Source organism: Acinonyx jubatus, chromosome X (genome assembly GCF_027475565.1).
Source record: "Acinonyx jubatus isolate Ajub_Pintada_27869175 chromosome X, VMU_Ajub_asm_v1.0, whole genome shotgun sequence".
Taxonomy (NCBI): Eukaryota; Metazoa; Chordata; class Mammalia; order Carnivora; family Felidae; genus Acinonyx; species Acinonyx jubatus.
Window position 1 is genome coordinate 95,317,576 of NC_069389.1, and position 26,680 is coordinate 95,344,255.

Consider the following 26,680-nt stretch of genomic DNA (forward strand, 5'->3'; position numbering starts at 1 on the left):
GTGCAATGAAGGAAAAAGGAGGAGAAATGGGAGAGAAGGGAAAATGATAAGCTAGAAAGATACACAAACACCCACAGGGGCCAGGAATCAAGTTAAGGATGCAGTGGAAGCCCAAGGCAGAAAGCTGGTTCAGGGCCAAGGTCCCATCTTTGCCAACGTCTAAAATATATTGCCCTGACTCTGTCCTTATGTTTTTCTCAACCTCTATTGCCAGGCCTATGCCTATTTCCTCTTGACAAGACTGTTTCCCTGTATTTGAGATCTGTGACTCACTCCTGTCTCCAGCACCTGCCTGTTCTCACAAGCCGAGTGTTAAGTATCTGCCTCTGACCTACTGCTTAGCTGTGCATTTACGTCTTGGAGCCTGCCTGTGTTTTGGAGTGCTCGCTACCTTGAAACCACCGGCTGGATGTCAGCTGTCAGACTTGGGTGTTCCAGGGCTCACTCCTTAGACCTCTTCTCTATCTACACTTGCTCCTTTGTTAACCTCATCCATTCTTTTGGCTTTTCCCTCTTCGCTGACGACTCCAAATTTTTATCTGCATCCCATACCTCTCCCCCGAATTCCAGACTCTTATCCATCTGCCTATTTGGTATCTTCTACATAGATCTTTAACATGCTCAGGTTCTCTGAACACATCCAAAACTGAACACTTGAGCTTTTCCCACACCAACTATATTAGTTGCTATTTTTTAAATTAATGTTTATTTCTTGTTGAGACAGAGAAAGAAACAGAGAGCAAGTGGGGGAGGAGCAGAAAGAGAGGGAGACACAGGATCCAGAGAAGGCTCCAGGCTCTGAGCTGTCAGCACAGAGCCCGACACAGGGCTCGAGCCCACCAACAATGAGACCATGACCTGAGCTGAAGTTGGATGCTTAACCGACTGAGCCACCCAGGCACCCCTGTGTTGGTTTCCTATTGATGCTGTAACAAATTACGACGAATTTAGTGGGTTAAAATAACACACATTTATTGGCTTACAGTTCTGTAAATTAAAAGTCCAACATGGATATCAGGGCACCTGAGTGGCTCAGTCGGTTAAGTGTGCGACTCTTGATTTTGGCTCAGGTCATGATCTCACAGTTGGTGAGTTTGAGCTCTGCATCGGGCATTGTACTGACAGTGTAGAGCCTGCTTGGGATTCTCTCCCTCTCTCTTTGCCACTCCCTTACTTGCATGTGCGCACATGCTCTCTCTCTGTCTCTCAAAACAAACTTAAAAAAAAAAAAAAGCCCAACACGGATCTCACTGGACTAAAATTGAAGTACAGGTGGGACTGAGTTCCTTACTGGAGGCTCTAGGAGAGAATCTAGTTTTTTTTTTGTCATTTTCAGAGTTTTCTTTTAAGTTTACTTATTTATTTTGAGAGAGAGTGAGAGTAAGCGGGGGAGGGGGAGAGAGAGACGGAGAGAGAGAATCCCAAGCAGCCTCCATGCCCCGACGCAGGGCTCAATCTCACAAACGGTGAGGTCAGGACCTGAGCCAAGATCAAGAGTCAGATGCCTAACCAACTGAGCCACCCAGGTGCCCCATTTTCAGGGTGTTGAAGCTGCTGGGGGCTCATGGCCCCTTCCTCCATCTTCAGAGCCAGCAACATAGCATCTCTCTCTGACTCTGCTTCATCTACCTCTTTTTCACTCTCTCTTCTGCCTCCCCCTTCCACTTTGAAGACCCCTGTGATTATACTGGCCTGAATAATCCAAAGTACTCTTCCTATGTTAATGTCAGGTAATTATCCACCTTAATTCCCTTTGCCATGGAATTTGTGTTAAAAAACAAAAAAACCAAGAGTCACATGCTCCACCAACTGAGCCAGCCAGGTGTCCCATACAATTATCTATTATCATTTTAGTGTGATTTCAGAATGTTGTGGAAATGAAAACATGTTTATTCTGCCATGTTTCCAACCTGTTCTATGTGGCTTTAATTTTAAATTGAATCCATAGCTATATCTTTTTTTTCAATATTATTTATGTATACCTTTCATCATTTTAAATAGGTCAGTCTTCATAGAGGTATGCCTGTTAATTAATTTCTTCCTAAGAACCAGCTTTTGGTTTTATTGATCATTTCCAATTTTTGTGTGTGTTTTTATTAACTCCTGCTCTTCTCTATTACTTTTTCCCACTGTCCTTTTAGGTTTGTCCTCCTCTTTTTTTAGCTTCATAAATGGAACTCGTGGGACACCGGTCTGGCTCAGCCTGTAGAACATGTGACTCTTGATCTCAGGGTCTTGAGTTCAAGCCCCACGTTGGGCATGGAGCCTACTTAAAAATCAATCAATCAATAAAATAAAAATGGAAATCTTTATGCATTAATTTGGCATATTTAAAAAAAAATTAAAAAAAACACTATGCACTGTCTTCGTGATTCCATTTTAGATGCATGTCACATGTTTTTACACGTATTTTATTGTCATTGAGGTTTAACTTTTTCATGATTTCCATGAAGATTTTCTCATGAACTCATTGGCTATTTAGGGTTGTATTTTTAGTTTTCAGGTGTATGTTTTTGTTTTGACTGTCTCTTTTAGTATTGATTTAAAATATCAACATGCATGCTTTAATAAGTTTAGAGTTAATAAGCAACTACATCATTCTTCCAAACAATACATGGAGTTTTCGGTGCTTGAACTCCAGTCCTTCCCATCACACCATCCATGTTTCTATGTTATGATTGTAAGGTATTTGGGTTTCATTCTTTAACCTCCCCTTTATATGTTAACAGCTAGTACACATTCGCTTTTTGCAAAGCTTTTGCTCACCATTTCTTTTTGCCTTTTTCTCCTTTTGAGTTCAGTTTCCTTCTTGCAAAAAAAATCTTCATTTTAATAGTTATGTCAGTGAGTGTCTGTGAATAGTAAACACCCACAACCTTTATATGCCTAAAAATGCTATTATTTCCCTCATTCCTAAATAAAAATTTACCTGGATGCATTTCCAACAAGTACCTTACCTCCTTCAAATCTTTGCTCCAATGTCACCTCCTTGATGAGGTGACCCTGACAACCCTTTTATAACTTTCAGCCCACTTCCTGCCCCAGACCATCTCAGTTCCCTTACTTGTTTGTTGTTGTTGTGTTGTTTGTTTTTTAATAATCTCTATGCCCAACGTGGGACTTGAACACACAACCCAAAGATCAGGAGTCGCATGCTTTTCTGACTGGGCCAGCCAGCCGCCTCCCTCACCTGTTTTTACCTATTATATAATTCACCTATTTATTTATTGCTTATTTCCTGTCTCTCTCCAGTAGAATATCATTTCCACGAAGACATGGATTTCTGTCTATTTCATTTGCTGTGTATCCCAATCATTTAAAAAAATGTCAGGCACAGAGAAGGTGTCGAGTTTTTTAAAAAAATAAATTCATTGCACTTGCTGAGTTTGTTGAATGAATAAGAATTCTTTTTTTTTTAAGATTTTTTTAAAGGTTTATTTATTTATCTTTGAGAGAGAAAGAGAGAGGGTCTCCCTAGCAAGTTCCACACGCAGAACCTGACGCAGGGCATGAACCCACGAACCACAAGATCACGACGTGAGCCGAAATCAAGTGTTGGATGCTTAACTGACTGAGCTGCACAGGGGCCCCTGATTATAGAATTCTTTTTTTTTTTTCCTTAATTTTTTGAGAATGAGAGAGACAGAGTACGAGTGGGGGAGGGGCAGAGAAAGAGAGGGAGACACAGAATCCGAAACAGGCTCCAGGCTCCGAGCTGTGAGCACAGAACCGGATGCAGGGCTTGAACTCACGAACCTTGAGATCGTGACCTAAGCAGAAGTTGGTCGCTTAACCGACTGAGCCACCAAGGCGCCCTAATTATAGAATTCTTGACTGACTTTTTTCTTCAGCACTCTGAACATATTATTCTATCATTTTATTATCCTATTATCTGACATGTTTTAAAAAAATGTTTATTTATTTTGAGAGAGAGAGGGAATGAACAAGGGAGGGCAGGGAGAGAGGGAAAGAGAGAATCCCAAGCAGGCTCCCCACTGTCAGCGTAGAGCCTGATGTGGGGCTGGATCTCAGGAATCCTGAGATCCTGACCTGAGCCGAAATCAGGAGTGGGACTATTAATGAACTGAGCCACCCAGGCACCCCTGACATCTTTTTTTTTTCTTGAAAAGTCTATAGTTACTCTTCTGTTGTTACTTAGCAGGTAATCTATATCTCTTATTTTTTTTTTTTTTAAGATTTTCTCTTTGCTTTTTGTGCTCTGCAGTTTTATTACAACTTGTCTGGGTGTGGATTTGTTTGTATTTATCTGGCTAAGTACTTGAGGTTGCTCCTTTAGCTTGAAGACTTATTTCTAAAAATGTCTGAGTCATTATCTCTTCAGATATTGTCTGTCTTCCATCCTCTCCTTGAAGCCCTCATAGATGTATGTTGGAATGTCTCATTCTGTCTCCCATGTAACCAGTTTTCTTTTGCTTTTTCTCTTTCGTTGTTTTACTGCGTCGGATTCTAGGTGATTTCTTCAGACCTGTCTTCCAATTCGCTGGTTCTTTCCTTGGCTGTATGTAGTCTATTGTTCATCTGTTAATTTTTGAATTTTTTCAAAATTTAATGATACCATGTTAAAATTTCTATTTGGGTGCTTTTTGACATCCATCTGTCTTAATGCTTTAAGTTTTTTGTTTTATAACTCCTGTTCCTTCCTTTTCCCAGAGGCTTTTTTTGGATTGTTCTAATATTCCTAGTTCCTTAGATATAAATTATCTCATTTGTTGCCTCTTCTGACTCCTCCCTTAAGGCAATTAATTTCCTGATGTGGTCTGTAATCTTGGCTATGAGCCCATTTTCAGTGCACTTACTCTCTGTAGAAGTTCCACGTGCCTGGGTATGAAAATGTCCTTACAGGGCAATTTTGTGTTTGCCTTTACTGGGCCCTATGATTCCCACCGTTTCAGAGCTGTTTTACTATCATTTTTATTGTTACTATTGTTTGGTTCTCATATTGTGGGACCCTACACTTTGTGGATGTGAGGAATTTAAACCCTACTCCCAAGCACCTCTGGGCATGAGGTATCCTTGGTGAGGTTTTGGGGTGATGGTGGGGTTCGGAGCCGATGGCCAAGAAAGAATTCTTTTTTTTTTTAATTTTTAAAAAATGTTTTATTTACTTTTGAGAGAGAGACAGAGAATCCGAAGCAGGCTCCAAGCCGTCAGCACAGAGCCCGACATGGAGCTCGAACCCAACAAGCAACGAGATCACAACCCAAGCCGAATTCGGACACTCAACCGACCGAGCCACCCAGGCGCCCCAAGAAAGAATTCTTGAAGACATCTTTAGTGCAAAAAGGTGATCTTATAAAACCACGGGACAGGACCCGTGGGCAGAAAGAGCTGCACTGGGGTTGTGCGGAGTGACTGTGTGTATACTGTGGAGTTGGGGGAAGGAAAGTCAAGAGAAAGTTTCTTAAAGGGATTTTCCTGTGCTAAAGAGGGTTTACAGATTACTGGAGGCCTAGGTATTGTATTGTTAAGCTAAGGTTGTTTTTCCCTCTAGCAAAACATTATTAAGATAGTGGGAGTTCCTGGAAATCGGGCTATTGATGAGATCATTGTAAACTGGCAGAGACTCTCAGTTTAACCATTTGTTTTCTGTCCTTTCCTTTGTTCTTGGGCAGTCGGGAGTGCCTGAGGAATATCACACAGATCCCACCTGGGAGGGGGGTGGTTTGCGGGGTATCAGCTTGCCTTGTGCTCCCTCCTCACCTGGCATTACATCCATTACTGTTATGCAAAGTACCTCATACATCCTAGGATTCTGTTTTGCTCTTCAATCCACTCTCTTCTGTTTTTGGTGTTCCCAACTTAATTTCTTATTGTTTTTTTAATGTTTATTTATTTTGAGAGAGAGCACAAGCGAGTGAGCAGGGGAGGGGCGGAGAGGGAGAGAGAGAAAGAATCCTAAGTGGGCTCCGTGCTTAGTGCTACCAATGATGAGGGCGCGAGGGAGCGTGGGGCGAGCGGAGGACAAAGTGCAGGCTAACAGCACCCCCCCCACCCCCAGGTGGGACATGTGTGATACTCCTTGGACACTCCAGGCTACCCCCAAACAGGAAAGGACAAAAACAAATGGTTAAACTGATAAGAGCCTCCACCAATTTACCAGAAAAAAGCAGTCCCATCATAGCCTGAAGTCCAGGAACTCCCAAATGTCTTAATGTTGAGTGCTTTGCTGGAGGGAAAGACAACTTTAGCTTGACGGTAGCTAGGCCTCCAGTAAATCTTTAGCATGTGAAAGTCTCTTTGCAAACTCCCTCTCCCCCCACTCCATAAACCAGTAACCACCCCCCCCAACACACACACTTACAGTGCCGCTCTGCCTGCCCATGGGTCCTGTCCCCCTGCTTTAACAAAATCACCTTTTTACACCAAAGACGTCTTCAAGAATTCTTTCTTGGCCGTTGGATCCGGACCCCACAAACCCCCCAATCACCCCAAAACTTCATCACCAGTGCAGAGCTAGATGTCGGGCTCGAACCCACAAACTGTGAGATCATGACCTGAGTCAAAATCAACAGTCGGATGCTTAACTGACAGAGTCATCCAGGCGCCCCCCATCTTAATTATTTCAGATTAAGTTAAAAAAAATTTTAATGTTTATTCATTTTTGAGAAAGAGAGAGAGAGAGAGAGAGAGAGCGCGCACGCAAGCGGGGGAGGGGCAGAGAGAGAGGGAGACACAGAATCCAAAGCAGGCTCCAGGCTCCGAGCTGTCAGCACAGAGCCCGACATGGGGATTGAAATCACAAACCACGAGATCATGACCTGAGCCGAAGTCGGACACTTAACCGACTGAGCCACCCAGGTGCTCCTGGATTGTTCACTGTAAACTGGTTAATTTTATGTGAATTTCACTTCAATTAAAAAAAAGTTTAAACAAAATTACCACATGACTTAGCATTTCCACTCCTAGGTATCTCCTCCAGAGAAATGGAAACCTGTGTCCACACAAAAATGAATGTTCATGGCATCATTATTCGTAATAGCCAAAATGTGGAAAGAGCCCAAATGTCCATCGACTGATGAATGAATACACAAAATGTAGTATGTCCACACAATGGAGTAGTATTCAACCATATTGAGAAAAGTACTGATATGTGTTACAGCATGGATCAACTTTGAAAACATGTTTAGTGAAAGCAGCCAGTAACACAATACCACATATTATATGATTCCATGGATACGAAATGTCCAGAAAGGGGTAATGCATAGAGACAGAAAGTTGAGTGGTCGCCAGTGAGGTGTGGGGCACGAGGGGGAGTGGAGAGCGACCGCTAGTGTTTATGGGTTTCTTTTTGGGGTGTTGAACATGTTCCCCTAAAAACATTCTAGTAGAATTAATGTACAGTGTTCAGTTAGTTTCAGGTGTACAATATAGTGATCCAACAATTCTGTATGTTACAAAAATGTTCTCGAATTAGTGGGGATGGTTGCACAACCTTGTGAAGATGCTAAAAGCCACTGGAGTATATACTTTTAAATGGTGACTATGAATATATTCGTACTGAGATATGAGCTATCTCTCACCAAAGCTGTTACAAAGAAAGACTAAATGGGAGATGAGAAAGGAGGGACATTGAGTGTGCGGTTTTTCTTGGTTTGGCGAGAGGGAAGGAGAGAGAAATAGCTAAAGAGGAAGGCTGGGTCGACGGAAAAAAGCAAAGGACCGATTACCGTAAAAGTCAGCACAGGGGTTATCTCTGTGTAACCTCTACGGGTGGAGGGGTGTGATCTGAAGAGGGTGCACTGAGGCTCCTTGAGTGTTCTCCGTTTTGTATTCCTTGACCAGGGTCGTGGTTATGCGGGTGTTCCTGTGTAATTACTTGTTCTGCAAAGTTGTGTTTTATGTGCTTTTCAGTATGTGCATCTTTCTTTTTTTTAGTTTTTTTTAAGTTTATTTATTTTGAGAGAGAGTCGGTGGCGGGGGGCGGGCAGAGAGAGGGAGAGATAGAATCCCAAGCAGGCTCCGCACTGCCAGTGCAGAGCTGGACACGGGGCTCGATCTCATAAACTGTGAGATCATGACCTGAGCCGAGATCAAGAGTCAGACGCTTAACCGACTGAGTGCCACTTTTTTTTTTTCAAAGTATTCTCTACACGCAACGTGGAGCTCGAACTCATAACCCAAGATCAAGAGGCGCATCCCCGACTTGTGCACTTTTGTTATGGCTGTGTCTCTATTACTTAAATCAATGCCTGGCATATAGTGGATGCTCAAAAACTACTTATTAAACGCATGTCCACAGCCTCCAGTCTAGTCCAGTCCACCATCGTGTCACCTGGACTAGTGCTCCAGCCTCCTAAGTGGTCTCCGTGTCTCCTGTCTGGTTCCTTGAATCCATTCTCCACACTGCAGAATTCTCTTTTTAAAACTTCAAATCGGGGAGTGCCTGGGTGGCTCAGTTGGTTAAGCCTTCAGCTCAGGTAATGATCTCACGGTTCGGTTCGTGAGTTCGAGCCCCACATCAGGCTCTCTGCTGTCAGCAAAGAGCCTCCTTGGGATCCTCTGTCACCCTTTCTCTCTGCCCTCCCCCATTTCCACTCTTTCTCTCTCAAAAATAAACGTGAAAAAAAAAATCTCTCTCACTTTGTCCTGCTCACATTCATGCTCTCTCTCTCTCAAAAAAATCTGATCATCTCACTTTCTTTTTTTTATGTTTATTTATTTTCAGAGAGCACGTGCACATGCATACAAGTGGGGAGCGCGCAGAGAGAGAGAGAGGAGAGAATCCCAAGCAGGTTCCATGCTCAGCTCAGAGCCAGACATGGAGGCTGGATCCCACGACCATGAGCTAGATCATGACCTGAGCCGAAATTAAGAGTCGGACACTCAGCTGACTGAGCCACTCAGGTGCCCCTTCACTTTCTTTTTTAAAACCCTTTGATGGCATCCCTTTGCCATTCAGATAAAGTCCAGAGTCCTTAAGGTGACTCGCACGGTGTCTGCTCTTTGGCCCCTGATTACCTCTTTCCTGCAGCCGTGCTGGACTGCTTTGTATTCTTAGCCCAAGCCAGTCGCTCACTTCAGGTCTTCAGTGTGTACTTATCCCTCTGCCTGGGATACTCTCTCCCGCTCCCCTTTTAGGTCTCAGTTTGAGGGTCATTTCCTAGGGCATCCTCCTCTGACCTCTCAGACTAGGTTAGCTTCTTTAGAGCAATCTTATCTCTGCTCACATGCTTGCTTTCCCCTCCCCCCTCCCCCGTACATACTTTAAAAAACTATTTGTGGGGCACCTGGGTGGCTCAGTCGATTGAGTGTCCTACTTTGGCTCTAGTCATGATCTGACAGTTCGTGGGTTCGAGCCCCACATCGGGCTTTGCACTGATAGCATGGAGCCTGTTTCGGATTCTCTGTCTCCCTCTATGCACACTGTCTCTCCCTCAAAAATAAATAAAAGTTAAAAAAAAAAATACGATCAGCAAAACTAAAAGGCAACTGACCTAATGGGAGAAGATATTTGCAAACAACATATCAGATAAAGGGTTAGTATCCAAAATCTATAAAGAATTTATCAAACTCAACACCCAAAATACAAAGAATCCTGTGAAGAAATGAGCAAAAGACATGAATAGACACTTCTCCAAAGAAGACATCCAGATGGCCAACTGACACATGAAAACATGCTCCACATTACTCAGAATCAGGGAAATATAAATCAAAACCACAATGCGATACCATCTCACCCCTGTCAGAATGGCTAACATTAGCAACTCAGGCAACAGGTGTTGGCGAGGATGCGGAGAAAGAGGGATGCTGTTGCATTGCTGGTGGGAATGCAAACTGGTGCAGCCACTCTGGAAAACAGTATGGAGGTTCCTCAAAAAATTAAAACTAGAACTACCCTATGACCCAGCAATTGCACTACTAGGCATTTATCCACGGGATACAGGTGTGCTGTTGCGAAGGGGCACATGCACCCCCATGTTTATAGCAGCACTATCGACAATAACCACAGTATGGAAAGAGCCCAAATGACCATCGATGGATAAATGGATAAAGAAGATGTGGTATGTAATATACAATGGAGCATTACTCAGCAATCAGAAAGAATGAAATCTTGCCATTTGCAACTACGTAGATGGAACTGGAGGGTATTATGCTAAGTGAAATTAGTCAGAGAAAGACAACAATCATAAGACTTCACTCATATGAGGACTTTAAGAGACAAAAAAGATGAATATAAGGGAAGGGAAACAAAAATAATATAAAAACAGGGAGGGGGACAAAACAGAAGAGACTCTTAAATACGGAGAACAAACTGAGGGCTGCTGGAGGGGGTGTGGGGGGGATGGGCTAAATGGGTCAGGGGCACTAAGGAATCTACTCCTGAAATCATTGTTGCACTATATGCTGACTAATTTGGATGTAAATTTAAAAAAATTAAAATTAAAATTAAAAATAAAAAAATATTTGAAAGAACAAATGTTTCATTTCCACCTATGAAATGAAGTTGCACCGTTTAATTAAAGGTGATAAAAACTAGTTCTGACTTTTAAAGTGTAATCATAAACTGGTAAATATGAAAGATATTTTGAGTACACTATTGATGCGTGTGCTTTTGTGGTTATGGTCCCTTTTAAGAAAATGCTGGATGTTGTGGATCCTAAGATTAATGCTCATTTGCATGTATCTTGTATATTCTTAAGATTCAGAGGCAGGTATTAAACAATATGTGGAGTAGTAGACAAATGTCTTTCTCCTATTCTTTCTCTCAGCACTTTAAGACCAACTTCTTAGGGAGCCTGGGTGACTCAGTCAGTTGAGTGTCTAACTCTTGATTTCTGCTCGGGTCACAATCTCAACGGTTGGCAGGATGGAGCCCCACGTTGCTTCAGGCTCTGTGCTGACAGCGGTAAGCCTGCTTGGATTCTCTCTCTCTCTCTCTCTCTCTCTCTCTCTCTCTCTCTGCCTGTCCTCCACTCACATGCTCTGTCTTCCTCTCTCTCAAAATAAATAAATAAACATTAAAAAAAAGACTTCTGTTTTTTAAAATATAATTTATTGTCAACTTGGTTTCCATGCAACACGCAGTGCTCATCCCAACAGGTGCCCTCCTCCATGCCCATCACCCACCCTCCCCTCTCTCCCACCCCCCATCAATCCTCAGATTGTTCTCAGTTTTTAAGAGTCTCTTATGGTTTGGCTCCCTCCCTAACTTTTTTTCCCCCTTCCCCTCCCCCATGGTCTTCTGTTAAGTTTCTCAGGATCCACGTAAGAGTGAAAACATATGGTATCTTTCTCTGTATGGCTTATTTCACTTAGCATCACACTCTCCAGTTCCATCCACGTTGCTACAAAGGGCCATATTTCATTCTTTCTCATTGCTAAGTAGTATTCCATTGTGTATATAAACCACAATTTCTTTATCCATTCATCAGTTGATGGACATTTAGGCTCTTTCCACGATTTGCCTATTGTTGAGAGTGCTGCTATAAACATTGGGGTACAAGTGCCCCTATGCATCAGCACTCCTGTATCCCTTGGGTAAATTCCTAGCAGTACTATTGCTGGGTCATAGGGTAGATCTATTTTTAATTTTTTGAGGACCCTCCACACTGTTTTCCAGAGTGGCCGCACCAGTTTGCATTCCCAGCAACAGTGCAAGAGGGTTCCCGTTTCAGACTAACTTGATCTGTGCCTTCAATCTCATCTCTGGTCAGTTCTAGAGCTTAGTCTTCGGCAGCATTCTTTCTCTTTCATCTTTTTCTCCTGGACCCTTTCCATCAGCTTAACTTCCTGAATATCAATTCTCAGGAAGGGTAAAAAAAAAAAAAAAGAAAGAAAAAAGAAAGAAACATTTTTATAATTCTTTTGCTCCTCATCACCATGTATCTTTCACGACACTTCACTCTCTTCCTTTGCCTTCCGTGACAGTGTTCGCTTTTTTTTTAGTTTTTTTTTAAATGTTTATTTTTGAGAGAGACAGAGACAGGGCTTGAGCGGGGGAGGGGCAGAGAGAGAGTGACACAGAGAATCTAAAGCAGTCTCCAGGCTCTGAGCTGTCAGCACAGAGCCCGATGCAGGGCTCGAACCCATGGGCCGTGAGATCATGACCTGAGCCGAAGCCGGATGCCCAAACGACTGAGCCACCCAGGCACCCCGACAGTGTTTGCTTCTATTTCTCCATCTTTGTCCCCACAGCGTCCTGTTTCCTGTTTGGCTGCTTCTTTGTCTCATCCCTTGAGTGCTGTTTCCTCTGGCCAGACTTTCTTAAACCCTTTCCCAATGGGTTATTACGTATCCCCACTGGACTTTATCCATTCTCTTATAGAATGTATCACTTTGTAGAAAGTAAAACGATGCTTCTGAACTCCGAGGCTGGGATTGGGTTAATCCTGAGAGATCGACCCAGTGCACTTTTTCCCTCCTGCTTATCACACCTGCCACTGTTTGATGTCCAGCTCCGTGAAGACAGGGGCTGTGTCTATCTTGTTTGCTAATATGTCCTATGCCAAACATAGTGCCTGACACACAGTTGCCGCTCAAAGAATATATTTATTTTTTTATTTTTTATTTTATTAAAAAAATTTTTTTAATGTTTTTATTTATGTTTGAGACAGAGCATGAGCAGGGGAGGGGCAGAGAGAGAGGGAGACACAGAATCTGAAGCAGGCTCTAGGCTCTGAGCTGTCAGCACAGAGCCTGACGAGGGGCTTGAACTCATGGACCATGAGATCATGACCCGAGCTGAAGTCGGACGCTCAACTGGCTGAGCCACCCAGGCGCCCCTCAAAGAATATATTTAAATGGATTAATTAATGTGAATTTAAAAACTCTAACCCACAATTAATTATTGCATCTCTTTCCTGGGATCAGCACAAATACTAATCAGTAAAAATGTATTCATCATTTGGTCTAACTGGCCTCCCTGCCTCGTGTCTTCCATCTTCCTGCAATCTATCCAACAGCCTGTGGCCCCAGTAACATTAAAAGAAAACCAAAAAGCCTGGGGGCACCTGGGTGGCTCAGCTGGTTAAGGTTCCGACTTTGGCTCAGGTCGTGATCTCGCAGTTCATGAGTTCAAGCCCCACATCGGGGCTCTGTGCTGGCAGCTCGGAGCCCGGAGCCTGCTCTGGGTTCCGTGTCTCCCTCTTTCTCTGCCCCTCCCCTACTTGCGCTCTGTCTCTCTCCCTCTCAAAAATAAATAAACATTGGGAAAAAAAAAAGTCTGATTGTGTTCCCCTCCCCAAACCTCTGCTGTCTCATTACCTACAGAATGTGGTCAAAGCTCCTCGGCCTGGATTCAAGGCTTTGGCCCCAATATCCCTTTTCAAGTGTCTCTGGGTTTATTGTTTGTTACATGCCAAGCACTGGGCTTGTCACTGAAGACTTCACAGACTGGTTGGGAAGACAGGTACGTAGATGACCGTGATCGGCTCCGTTACAGTCTGTGAGGACACGGTTTCAGACAATGGATTATAAAATGCTGGGTTTCTGCCCTGCGAACTTGGTTTACAAGTTGGGTCTAGCGCTGCAGTGTCCAGTATAGTGGCTAACTTGCCACACTTCAGGTCCTCAGCTGCCACATGAAGCTAGCGGCTATCCTACTGGACAGCACAGCATAGGCCATTTCAATCGTTCGTGGAAGCAGGGTCACCTATGGTGCTTTAAAGAGAGCAAGGACCATTTCCCAGGCACGCACCCTGGTGCTGGCTAGCAGCTCGCCCACCCGATCCTCCCACTCACCCCCCAGCCCCCAAACACACACCTTGGCTGGGGCAGGTTTTGAAGCAGTACAGACTCCCAACAGAGATAATGCACGGAAGGTACTTTTGTAACCTATTAAGTGATACAGAAACGTGACACGATAGGTTCAGTTCTTGCTTTCATCACAGCTTTGATTAGTTCTAGCAACTTCTAGCTCTTCTTTCCAACTTCTCCCCTCCCCGGAATTCATGCCAAAGGTTCTGAGAAGTTATGTTACACCCAGGCAGCATTTTTACCAGGCAAAAATCCAGATTGTACCTACCTCGAGGCTTTTACAAGCCATCCATCCAGGAACCTACTTCACCACCCGCCTCTTCCACTCACTTTCCCTAGAAAGGAAGGACACGGCGAATTACGCTTTCCAAAACAACGAAAGTATTTATTTTGAGGTATGAGAATAATAGGAAAACTAAGTGATGGGGTTTGGACTCTCATCGGGGTCTTCTGGGAAATCGGAAGCACCACCCACTTCCGCAGCTCGGTGCTTCTCCAACTTAGCAATCAATTCTTTCGCAGGATTGAAGACGCCATTGGTCTGCTGGTCACAGACATAGCAGCGAGGGGTGGTGCGGAAATGCTGCAGCGCACAGCTCTCACAGAAATAATGCCTGCACTTGGTGACAACTGGATTCTGGAAGGTCTGGCGACAGATGAAACACTTGAATGGTATTTCCTCATCATCGCTTCCCACTTCATAGTTTTCATCCTCATAGACGCCATAGCGACCCTCATCAAGCTCACGTTCGATCTGCCACCCATGCTTGTAATCTGAACGGTCATGGAGGAACTTGCAGCTGTCTCCGAAGCCGCAAAAGCCAGTCTCCTTGTAGTCTTTGCAAATGTCGGGCTGGTAATCCCAGCGCACGGTGGCGCGTAGATGCTCGGGAGCTCGGATGGGGCCCTTCCTCACCATCCCGGAGGAAGCATTGCCCATAGACGTATCCTTGGGCTTCATGTATTTCTGATAATTATTGATCCCCCGATAGATCTTGTCATCTTCCTTGCCCCTCAGCTCCTCCTGGATCTTCTGGCTGCGCTCAAAGATGGCTTGCGCGTCACGCTCCTTCTCTGTGTCTAGCTCGTAGACCGCAGTCGCGCCCATATCCTCTGGTCCCACGGGCTTGGCCGAGCGGGTGGACTTGTACACCACGCCAAGGCTCTCAGGCTCGGTCGCCTCCTCCTCGCTGCTCAAGTCGCCGTAAGCCTCCTTCTGTTTACCACTGCCACGAGTCTTCTGTATCATCGGGTTGTGGATCGCCCGCTTCTTTTCCGGGCGAACCACTGTGTTGCCTTCGTCGCTGCTGCCGCTGCTGTCTCCGGACTCCTTGTCGCAGACCGGGCGCTTTCTGCGGCCTGCAGCCCCTTTTCGTGCACCGGGCTTTCTGAAGAGGAAGGTGCACACCTGGTCCGTGGTCTTTCCCGGCGAAAGTTGCTCTGCCATTTTAGAGTCCCGAGCTCCGGAACGGCTATGGCGTGCTCGGCTGCGCGGGGCCTCTTCACGTCATCGTACGTCGCGCGCCCGGCCGCCAGTCGGAGCCAACCCGGCGGCCCAAAGCCGACTGCGGGAGCGCTAGGGGGCGAGGGGGCGAGCGCGCGCCACCCCTGAGCCCCGTCGGCCTCCGTCGTTTCCTCCGGAGGCGTGTGCGGCCCCGCCCCGCTCGCAGCTTGCCGCGGAGCCTACCGGGAAGGGTCCGAGGCCGGGTCACCTTTCGGGGGCCGGGAAGGAGGGGCTCGGTCCTGGCAGCCGCGGCGCGATGTGGTTCGAGATTCTGCCCGGCCTCGGCGTCATGGCCGTGTGCTTGGCCATCCCCGGCATAGCCACTGCGCACATCCACAGGTTCTGTAACGGGGGCAAGGTAAGGCGGCCTCTCCGGCGCGACGGCTGACTCCGCGGACTGGCGTTACAAAACGGGCGGCGGGAGGCCGTTGGGGCGCGGAGCCTCTCTGGGCTGGGGAACACCAGGGGCGGCCCTCCCCTTAGTGTTGCCTGCAAGCGGAGGCTTGCGGAACGAAACCCGACGGAAACCACATCCTCCTCTAGCAAGGAGCAGCTAGTTGTCGTGCGAAGAGTGGGCTAGAGGGCAGAGTGGGTTCGGGGGCTGGAAAGGTAGATTAGAAGGTAGGTCCGAACTCCTGGGCGTCAGTCTAGTCTTGCCTCCACTTCCTCGGATCTCTGATCTTTCTTGCTGGATGGTTTTTTGTTTTTGTTTTTAAATTTCTCGCATCCACATCCTGGTAGCTTCACGGTTTTTTACCTCCCTACCCGTAGTTAGGTTTTTCCCTTGACATTTTTTTATCCCCCACCTTTCCCCCCCAAGCCTCTAGGTATTTACCGCAAGATCCTGCTTTTCACATCAGGGTTGTAATTTTCTTCTCCTTCTACTCGTTCACGTTATCTCTAGAGTGCAGGGTATAAATGTGTTTGCTTTCTGGTTTTGTGACTTTTCTTCACGTGTGATCTGCCGCTGTTGTTTCCTCTCATTAGGGTCCCAAAAGGAAACGACTAGTCAGGTGTCTTAAAAAAAAAAAAAAAAAAAAAAAAAAAAGCAGGGGTGGGGGCGGGGCGAGGGGAAGGAGGAAAGGGGAAAAAAACCAGATGCTGGTTAAAATATAAAGGGTAAGAACTCATGGTTACCATCTTAATTATGAAGTTTAATGATCCGATTTTATTTAGGATCCGGTCTTAATATCGATTTGGTTTTTGTTTCAGTGATGATTCCTTTTCTAGAATGTCACTTATAAGTTCCGATAGCCCTCTCTTGGGTCATTCATTTTCATAAACATTGTGCAATAATACTTTCTTTTAATTGTAGGAAAAAAGGGTTGCCTATTATCGGTATCAGTGGAGTTTGATGCAAAGAGACAGGCGCATCTCTGGAGTTAATCGTTACTATGTGTCAAAGGTAAGATAGCTCTGATGCTAGCCATGTGTCAGTTGAGATGGGTTCTAGTAATGTTTTGCCAAATGTCTCACAGTGCTAATTTCCTTTGTGTCTTTTATTCTGTGGATTGTCTGCCTGTGCCCTTTGCTTGTTCTTTTTATACACGCACCTACACATATATGTTATTTACATGTAATGACTATTAATCTTTTGTCTGTTGCATATGTGGTAGATCTTTTCCCCAGTCTGGCTTCTTCACTTTATGATGTCTTTCATCAGATAGGTTTTAATTTTGGTGTTCAGTTTATCATATTTTGTCATTCTGGATTTTGGCTCACAAATGACTCTCCTACCCAAGATTATTTATATATTTTAAAAATTCCTCCCCCCCCCCAAAAAAAATATATATGTACATATATATATATATATTTTTTACATTTAGTGCTTTGACCCATCTACAGGTCATTTGGGGGTATAATGTGAAATCAGATTTTAACTGTACTTTTTTCCAAGGGATAGCCAGTTGTCACAATTGTCCATTTGTAGAACAGTCCATTTTTTTTTTAACATTTATTTTTGAGAGACAGAGAGATAGAGCATGAGCAGGGGAGGGGCAGAGAGAGAGAGGGAGACACAGAATCCAAAATAGGCTCTAGGCTCTGAGCTGTCAGTACAGAGCCAGATACCGGGCTCGAACTCACAAACCTGTGAGATCATGACCTGAGCCGAAGTTGGCCGCTTAACTGAGCCACCCAGGTGCCCTGAACAGTCCATTTTTTAGTTTGAAATACCATTCTAATAAACTAAATTTCCACGTACACATGGTCCTGTTTCACAAATACACTCTTCCGTACTCCATTAGTTTGCCAGTTCCTGCACCCAATGCCATAGGTTAAAGAATTACTCTAATTTTAAATTTGATTGAATCCTATGGAATTGCAGTTTTTTGTAGATACAAAATGGCCAAGCAATAGCATTTTAATCTGATAAACCTAATAGTATATTCCTCCATCTTGTAGGAGTTCATCTCCCATTATTCTTTTAAAAAATTGTAGTTACTTTTTAATATTCTCTCCTGGCTCATTTATTCTTCACAGTGAACCCAGGTTAATATTAGTTTCATTTTATAGATGAGAAAACAGGGTCGGTGACTATAAATAACACTCTAAGGACTCAAGCTAGGTGATCTGCCTGTCAGTATAGTGCTATTTGAGAATCTAATGTAATGAATGTGACGATCGATCTCTACTCAACTAAAGCGGTATTTCTCAAAGCACGGTCCAATAACCATCACAATCAGTTGGCGTAGGAGATAAAATGAAGATTCCTAATTAGAATTTCTACAGGGTGGCTCCCTGGGCCGTGCAGTTTTTATTTCTCGCAAGGTGATTCTTCCCGCAATAGTAAACAAGATACCTGGACTGTGTTATTTTAACACTTGGAAGAAATGTCATCGCTGATTAGTCTTTTACTCTATGGTTTCTGAGGTATTTGGTTGTGAGCTAAGTTAGAAAGAGTGGGTCTTCTGAATAAACAGTGTCTTGCTTACAGAGCCAAGAGTTCTGGAGGTGGGGGTCCCTGACCTTGAATTCTGGCTCTGCCACTTTCTTACTGACTTAAGCAAGAGACTTTTAAGCAGTCTCCATTTGTCCGTGTGTAAAAAAGTAGAATGAGGTTGACAGTATTTTCCTCACGTTGGCTGTTATTATTTTTTTTAATGGTTTTACCTTACTGTCCTCTGACTCTCTGAAGGATCCAGATGGTTAATAGTTGCTTGACTTTAGTTCTGATGGGGTGGGTTGGGGGGGGGGGTCTTTTCATATAAAGTGATATGTTTGCTGCTGTCAGAAAATGAAAACTAGACATCCTTATAGCTTACTCTTTTTACTTTAGTGATTATAACATTCAGTTCACTTTATTGTTGCAGTTAGAGAAATACGGATGTGCAAGTACTTTCTTTAATAAAATGCCATTTGGGGACACTGGAAGTAAGGGTACAGGCATACCTCATTTTATTGCACTTATCGATACAGTACTGTGCTTTTTTACAAATTGAAGGGTTGGGGTGGCCCTGCATCGAGCAAGTCCGTCAGCACTATTTTTCCAACAGCATCTGCTCAGTTCGTGTCTCTGTACCACATGTTGGTAATTTTCGAAATATTTCAAACTTGTCATTATGAATATATTTGTTACAGTGATCTGTGATCAGTGCTTATGACTCACTGAAAATTCAGGTGATGGTTGCATTTTTTAGCACTAAAGTACTTTTTATTTTTAAGAAAACATTTTTTAGCACTAAAGTACTTTAAAACTAAGGTTTGTACACTGTTTTTTTAGACCTAATGCTATTGCACAGTTGAGACTACAGTATAGTGTGAACATAATTTTTATATGCACTGGGCAACCAAAAAATTTATTTGACTGACTTTACTGACGTGGTCCGGAACCAAACCTTCAAGATCTCTGATGTATGCCAGTACATGCACATCTTTGGTGGGAACAGAATTCTCACATTTTCCTTTTTATACTGTTTTTCAGGGTTTGGAAAATATTGATTAAAGAAGCCTTTTCCTGACCGATGAAGATTAACTCAGTTATGCTCATCTGCCCTTTCTAGAAGGTTATGCAGTCTATCAATGTAGTACATAATAAAAACAAAAAAGCAAAACCAAAGGCTTTCTTTACTTTTTTTTTTTAAATAGTACTAAACAATCTCAAGCAATCTACCCAGTGTAGCTTTATCACTTTAAAAAAAACTAGGGGCGTTGGGTGGCTCAGTCCGTGATCTCACAGTTCATGAGATTGAGCCCCATGTCAGGCTCTGCGCTGATAGCACAGAGCCTGCTTGGGATTCTCTCTCTCTCTGTCCCTCCCCTGCTCGCTCTGTCTCTCTCTCAAAATAAATAAACTTTAAAAAAAAGGATCTTTCCTCTTAAAAAAAAAGTAGAAGGCAGCTGAGGCTTAAAATGATAGATGTAATGTACACCAAGCACCTGTCAGTGCCTAATGTGTCATAAATGGTAGTTGTTACTATTGGAGTAGATAGGAATACATGAACAAAGACCTCATTCCTTCAGCGGTTGCTAGTAAAATATAGTTCCTTTCTAGTTCCTTTTCTGGGTGATTCCTATTGTGTTAAGTTCCAGGTAGAATGCTTTTATATTAAGTTTAAAGTGTTTAGTGATCTCTACACCCGACATGGGGCTTGAACTCAGAACCCTGAGATCAAGGGTCGCACGCTCTTCCTACAGAGCCGGCCAGGCGCCCCCAGGTAGGATGTTTTTAAAGCTGAGCTTGCACCTTGAACTTCCATACACTCTGCATCTGACACATAGGATTCACTCAAGTGCCGATTGTTGTCTTAGTGGGGAGCAGCGGCAAGACTCGTCATTCTATTAAAATGAGTACACTGCTTGAAATAAACACTTGCACGTTCACCACTAAAGGTAAGCAGATAATCTGAAAAGCTGTAACCCCTAGAGACATGGTGCTGTCCCGTGTGTGTAGATGTGTGTGTAGATCAACCCCCAAGGCGGCCACAGGACCCGTTCTCTTCTCCATCTTAACGTCTGACGTGACCTGGCCCGCTGTCGCACTGTGCGCTTTCCATTGAACTCCTGCCGCCGGGCAGGGCTTACAGAGGAAGCAGGTGGCGGTGTTCATGCTTCGAGCGTTATTCTCTGTTGTGCTGCCCGGGGATGAGAAACTGTTCAAGGAAAGCCACGGCCCCGATGACACACTTCATGCAACCTCTAGTCCGCATTTAGCACCACACAGGCTCACTTTGTTGACTGTCATGAAAACCATCTCTGGAACGGAAGAGGCAGGGAGTAAGGATGGGGATGTGGAAGACCTTGACAGCATTACTAAATCCATCGCTAAGTCTCTGGATTTTTAGGTCTGTTCTGTCTACTGTGCCTCAAGGTGGGGATCATCCACTAAGGGTATCTGCTTAGATGGATTCGGGGCTGTTCAGTGGAGGGCCACAAAATGACAGGTAGAAATCAGTCGGTCAGGTTCAGCATGAGGGTCTGAATCCTTCACCTCCCTCTTTTCTGGAACCTGCCATGAAATTTCACTTCATCATTATAGTCTGCGGCCAGGGAGTGAACCAGGTGAAAACACCGTAGGTAGAAGATGACAGTGGTGTTTGGTCGCCTGCGTCTCCCTCGATTCTTTGCAGGTGCAATTAGCCAGAAGTGTTTTCTTCCAGCAGCTCTGACAGGTGGTCAGGGCACTGACCCCTCTCCCACCCCTGGTCCATAGCCACCTGCTCTTCAGGTTGAAATGATGCTCGGGAAATGACGCCATTCATTTGGTTTTATTCACTATCTTTAATTTTTTAAATACTCTAGTCACACAGCTCAAACATCTAACAATATAAGGTATTCAGTGAAAAGACTTGTTCCAACGCCCTGCCCAGCCCCTCCCCATCGACACACCACCCTGAAGGATCTGTGTGCGCATACATACAAACACACGTCGGTAAGCGCGTAACAGCTGACACACAGTTTACCTTTTCGTCACTTGTTTGGAAGAATGGTTCTTGCTTGAAATTACGTCTGCCAGGCTGCTGTAGTTATTTCTAGGGTCAAATAACAGTCGATAGGAAAAGACTTTGAAAAAGGTTAAAGGTCCTACACGTTCAGAAGGGGAGGAAGAGGATGATCCTGCCCTTTGGGAAGCATTTTTAAGTGGAACATCTTTGAGAAAACCTTCTAGAATCAGCAGTCCAATTCCTTTTTCTTTTTTTTAAATATGTGGTTTGTTTTGTTTTGTTTTGTTTTTTTTTGAGACAGAGCGCGTGCGCAGGTGCGGGCAGGGGAGGGGCAGAGAGAGAACCCCAAGCAGGCTTTGCGCTGTCAGCGCAGAGCCGGATGCGGGGCTCAGGACGCTTAGCCGACAGCCACCCAGGCGCCCCAGCAACCCAATTTCTAAGGACCCTTAGACATTTCGTCCAAACTCCCATTCCTCAGAGGAGGAAACAGAGGCTCAGGGGCGGGAAGCAATCACTTAGCTGGGGCGCAAGTGGGAGCAGACTCCTGGTGTTCTCACTCCCAACCCAGCGTGCTTTCATCTCTTCTTGGGGGGTTCGCGTCTGTAAACACCGATGAGTAAATGCTGCCTGCCAGGCACTGTGCCTCAGACTCGAATAAGACACAGCCTCGCCCTTCAGGAGCTCCCAGTAGCGTGAAGGGCAGTTGATGACAGGACGGGGTGAGGCGTGCTCGGAACGGAAGCTGCAGAAGGTGCGGGAGCACGGAGGTGGGGCTTGAGGAGGGGAGAGGGGAAGGCCACGGGCTTAGGGTAAGTTTCCGGGCGATGCCTACGCTGCTAGGCATGTCTTGAAGGTTGGGTAGGATTTGCGAGCTAAGCAAGCGAGGGGGAGGGCACGGCACGCAGAGAAAGGGCATGAACGTGGGCGCACAGACTGGCACAGCCGTGTGGGAAAGAGCTATGAGTGGTTGTGCCCTGGAGCGGAGCGTGGGGCGGGAAGGAGGGGGGAAGAGGGACTGGAGAGGCCGGCAGCGCCCAGAACCCGAGGGGCCTGGTCTGTCTCCTTCAGGCTGTCAGACTCGCTTCCTGGGACAGCTGGGAGCCCCTGCAGGGCGGGAAGCAGGAGTGAGATGGTGACGGGCCCATTCCTGCCTGGCCGCGCTGCAGAGCGAGGGACAGAAAGCCGTGCTTCAGCCCCGCCCCCGCCGCGGAAAGTTTACTTTTCCTGGGGCGCTGCTGACACCTAGTGGAACGAGGCCAGCAGTGCTTCTAAACCTTCTAGGATGCACAGGACGCCCGACCCAGGACGGCTCCTTTTCCGAAGGGCTGACGTGTGCCGTGGAGCCTCAGCGCCGGGGATGTGTCAGGCAGCCCCACCGCCTGTCGGCTGTGTGACCTTACGCAAGTCACTTCACTGCTCTGAGCCTCAGGTCTCCCATCTCTCACGTGAGGATAGTATGTGCCCCGCACACGTCCCTGCGGATATGAGACTGCCACGAAGTCGTGTCCGTGAAATGGTTTGCACCCACAGCCCCGCACATGCGGAAGGGATCGTTGCCGGCACTGCACGCACCCCTCAAGTGGCTGGCCAGTCCACCCCTAGGTCCCCAAAAGTCACCCAAGTGTGGCGTCGGGGGCCCCTGAGGCCCAGCGTGTAACCAAGTGCAGGGAGCGGTCTGGGGGTTCCCTCTTAGAATGAGGGATCGCAACTAAGGTCTTTCCAGAGCACTGCAAAGACAACAGGCCTTACAAAGCTCAACAAAGACACTGATCGCTCTGAAGGTATTTTCTGAAAGCAGAGAGGAGAACCAGCTTAACGCCACCGCCACCGTGAGAACCAAGTGCTGGCTTACCCCTCTCAGCAGCTGCCACTCTCCCCCTTCCAAGGGAAGGTGACGAGTGGCTGGGATTGAAGCCGGCCATCCTCGACAGGAAGCTTCTGGATGAAGGTAGGGGGTGGGGGCTGAGCGCTGAGCACCACTTGCTTTTCCAAGATTTCCCATCGTGCTGATACTTCTGTGACCCGAGAACACAAATTTTTATACCAGCCTTTTGTGAGACACAGGTCACAAGGAGCAGTTACAGAGCTTTTTCTTCCCAGGTTATGTCGATGTGGACGTCAGATACCCAGAGTCTGGCTCTCAGCTTCTTGGCTGGGGTCTGTGTGTGCTTGTGGAACGCCCCTCTCCTCCCCCCAACTCATGCACAGCCCGCGGGCATACTGCGCTGGGGTTCACCATGCTCTTAGAACCTTCGCGTTTTGGGTGCACTGTTGCTCAAAGACAAGAGAAGGAAGTTTCTGTGAAGAAATCCAGGGCTGTGTTTGCACACTCTAATTGCTAAGGGTCTCCCTGGCATATCTGTGTACCCTCGGTGTCCGATGCCGTTGGCTGGAATACGCTTCCCCACCCGCAAAGGCCCTTTTGCAACAAAGAGCCAAATCACTGCTTTGGGGATTTCCACAAATCTTCATTCGTGATCACAGCCCTAATTGTTCTTTTCTGGGCACGGCTTCAGAAAAGGGCCTAGCCGATCTTAACTTGTGTAAACCCATGCAACTGGGAAGAAAAGGCCCTGTAACTGTTCCGTGCTTTATTAGTTGGGATACATTTTGTTTCCTCTGTTGTCCTGTTTCTTGGCAGATGTTCTTTAGTCCCAGAAGACAGGAAGATAAGATTTTGCCTTCTGGGCCTAATACCTTGTGTTTCTAAAGGCCCGAAAACAGGGTAGCCCCCTAGAAGCCCACTGCCCTCTCTTACCTGTAAGAGCCCCGTCTTGGGGCGCCTGGGTGGCTCAGTTGGTTGAGCGTCCGACTTCGGCTCAGGTCATGATCTCACGGTTCGTGAGTTCGAGCCCCGCGTTGGGCTCTGTGCTTCGGATTCTGTGTCTCGCTCTCTCTGCCCCTCCCCTGCTCATACTCTGTCTCTGTCTCAAAAATAAATAAAATATTAAAAAAAATTTTTTTTTAAAGAGCACTGTCTTTGGGGCGGGGTGGGTCAGGTCTCTACAGCAACCTTGGAATTTGTATCCAGGGCCTGTAAGAGCGGCCCACCGTACTTACAACCGTGGATGAGAATCAAGGCATCACCGTCAAAAAGTCCAGCGATCCGAGGGGTGCCTGGATGGCTGTCAGTTAAGTGTCCGACTCTTGATTTCGGCTCAGGTCATGATTTCAGGGTCGTGGGTTCGAGCCCCACATCGGGCTCTGCACTGGCAGTGCAGAGCCTGCTTGAGATTCTCTCTCTCTCCCTCTCTCTGTTCCCCCCTGCTCATGCTCTTCCTCAAAATAAATAAATAAACTTAAAAAAAAAAAAAGTCCAGCGATCCAGAAACCGCTCTGCCACAGTGCTTTTGTTCTGAGCAAGGCACTGTTCAGTGAGGCACTCGCTCAATGGCAGACCTGTGTGCTCAGGATGGCTGGAACGTTCTGAGAGGTCACTGGGCAGCACAGTGCTCAGGGTCCCTAACCTTTAATGTTAGGGGATGGGCCTCAGCTGGGGAAAGGCCCTGGGCCTCCTACCTCCTCCTGCCCCTTCCTGGGACAGTCTGGTGGCCTTTTAGACTGGGAGCAAGAAGGTCATAGAGCCATACTGGCTTAGAACCTGTCCAAACCCAACGTGCCCTGCCACATTTGACTTACTAGTTGTCTCTCTTTTTAAAAATGTATTTATTTTAAGGGAGAGAGAGTGCAAGTGAGGGCAGAGAAGAGAGAGGGGGACAGAGGATACGAAGCGGGCTCCACGCTGACAGCAGAAAGCCCGACGTGCGGCCCGAACCCACGGACCGCGAGATCGTGACCCCATCCAAAGTCGGACGCTTAACCGACTGAGCCACCCAGGCACCCCGCTAGTTCTCTTCTAGCGTGGGCCTGCCTTATCTTCCCAACTAGACCGTCAGCGCGCCGAGGGTGGGGGCCTTGTCTTCTCCCCTTCACGCGCCCCCAGTGCCTGCCGCCCGTGCTTCACAGATAAGAGGATAAATGAGGCAGAGGGTGACGAGGTGAGCGTGAGGGTATTAGCGGAGGGGAGGGCAGAGACTGAGCGGGAACGAAAATGACTGCAGGGACAGAGGGAAGAATCCAATTCGGGGCCCACGGTGTGGACTCCCTCGGAGCGGGCCCCCGACTTGAGCTCTGGCCTCTCTTCCCTGTGCTCTGATGTCACCCACCTCCACCTGGAGGCCTCTCCCCACCCTGTGCTCAACTCGGGGAGAAGCTAACAGAGACCTGGGTCTCCAGAGCAACTCTCTCTCGGGAGCACAATATCCTTGGTACAAATTCACCCCCACTTCCCACACGCAGGGCCAGTGAGGTGCCTACCTCCCTCTCCGCTGGCGCTGTGTCCCGTGAGGCAGCCTCGGGACGCCCGGATGGACAGGGCGACGCCTGTCCAACAAGATCTGCCCCTTGGTCTCCACGGAAGGGGATGCAACACCCACTCACTGCGGACTGGCCTTCCGGCGGCCAAGAAGGCGCCCTCGGCGCGTTCTGGAAGAGCCCCGTGGGCTTCTGTGGTGGCACGTCTGTGGGCACGGGCTCCGCGTGCTCTCAGGTGAACACAGGTGCGTCACTGGACCGCACGCTGGTGTCCGAGCCGGGAACCAGGGCTTGGGGGCTCCGAGGAGGCAGGGCTAGGTGAGGGGAGGCCCGTGGAGAGGTGGGGTGGGGGGCAGGTGCGGACTTGGGGCTTCCCGGTCCGCTGCATCCATCTGCTTCCTGGGGAACCAGGGGCTGGGCTGGGCTCGTCCTCCACCGTCCCGCTCGCTCCTCTGCCTCCGTCTCTGGGCCACACACACCTGCGCCAGGGAGAGCGAAAGCATCCGGCGTTTGGGAGAACCTGTCGCCGGCACTGCCCGAGTCCAATCTGGAGAGCCCAGGGCCGGAATCTGTGGCTTAGGTCAGGGGCTTGACTGGGGGAGGAGGTCAAGTCCTGGCCCACGGAGTTCAAGCTCCCACTTCAAGGAGGCGCCTTCTCTCCCGGCCTCCCCCATGAAAGCGTTTTGCCTACAAGGAGTTTCTCGTCACCTGGCCGCCTGTCCTTCTGCTCCGGGCCGTTAAGGATCCCAGCGCCCGGCCTCCTGCGTGGGGTTCTCACCGCACGCCTCTCACCAGCTCCCCACCCCCGCTTCTTAGGAAAGGCCCTGCTGCCTTCGGCCACCCACGAAACCTTGACACAAAGGAGGCCGGAGCTCTGCCCTTTGGGAACGCGGCTGCCGTGGATCCGGGCCCACCGTGGCCCTAGAAGGTTCACGGCAGTTGGTCTGGCGGGCCGCATGGGAGTCAGACCAGCGAGTGGCACTGAGGCCGGTCATCAGCACCGGGTGTGTTTTTGCTCTGGAGCCCGCGTGCTCACCAGCGACAGTGTCAGGCAAATCCCTTCCTGGCTTGGCTGCTGGGCCTTGGGCCTAAACGGCGAGAGCTCAACACACACATTTGTCCCAGGCAAATTCGCCCAGCGTTGGGGGAGCACTGGACTCGACTCCTCTATTCCTCCTAACTACTGCCTGTTGCGCACTTTCGGTGTGCCTTTCCTTCTTGTTTTATTTTATGTTTTTAATGTTTTTACTTCTTTATTTTGAGA

The 26,680-nt window shown here is 47.0% G+C and overlaps 2 protein-coding genes and 1 long non-coding RNA gene across 3 annotated transcripts; 1 reads left to right on the forward strand and 2 right to left on the reverse strand.

Annotated features, from left to right (window-relative positions):
* Nucleotides 1-9,219: 9,219 nt before the first annotated feature.
* Nucleotides 9,220-16,233, reverse strand: LOC128311429 (uncharacterized). Its single transcript, XR_008289841.1, has 4 exons — nt 16,056-16,233; nt 13,985-14,051; nt 13,724-13,794; nt 9,220-11,764 (listed from the first exon to the last, which is right to left on the reverse strand). It is a non-coding gene; the product is annotated as an uncharacterized LOC128311429 (long non-coding RNA).
* Nucleotides 14,075-15,263, reverse strand: RNF113A (ring finger protein 113A). Its single transcript, XM_027054249.2, has one exon. The coding sequence runs from the start codon at nt 15,161-15,163 to the stop codon at nt 14,132-14,134; it is 1,032 nt and encodes a 343-aa protein (XP_026910050.1). The 5' UTR covers nt 15,164-15,263; the 3' UTR covers nt 14,075-14,131.
* Nucleotides 15,377-19,277, forward strand: NDUFA1 (NADH:ubiquinone oxidoreductase subunit A1). The gene is made up of 3 exons (XM_027054250.2): nt 15,377-15,578; nt 16,536-16,625; nt 19,143-19,277. The coding sequence occupies exons 1-3, from the start codon at nt 15,477-15,479 to the stop codon at nt 19,161-19,163; spliced, it is 213 nt and encodes a 70-aa protein (XP_026910051.1). The 5' UTR covers nt 15,377-15,476; the 3' UTR covers nt 19,164-19,277.
* Nucleotides 19,278-26,680: the final 7,403 nt, after the last annotated feature.

Excerpts from the sequence above, each read along its gene's own strand:
- RNF113A (XM_027054249.2), bottom strand. The coding sequence starts at position 15,163 with ATGGCAGAGCAACTTTCGCCGGGAAAGACCACGGACCAGGTGTGCACC.
- NDUFA1 (XM_027054250.2), top strand. The coding sequence starts at position 15,477 with ATGTGGTTCGAGATTCTGCCCGGCCTCGGCGTCATGGCCGTGTGCTTG. Across the intron at positions 15,579-16,535 it reads GGTTCTGTAACGGGGGCAAG|GAAAAAAGGGTTGCCTATTA; the intron begins GTAAGGCGGCCT and ends TTTTAATTGTAG. Across the intron at positions 16,626-19,142 it reads ATCGTTACTATGTGTCAAAG|GGTTTGGAAAATATTGATTA; the intron begins GTAAGATAGCTC and ends ACTGTTTTTCAG.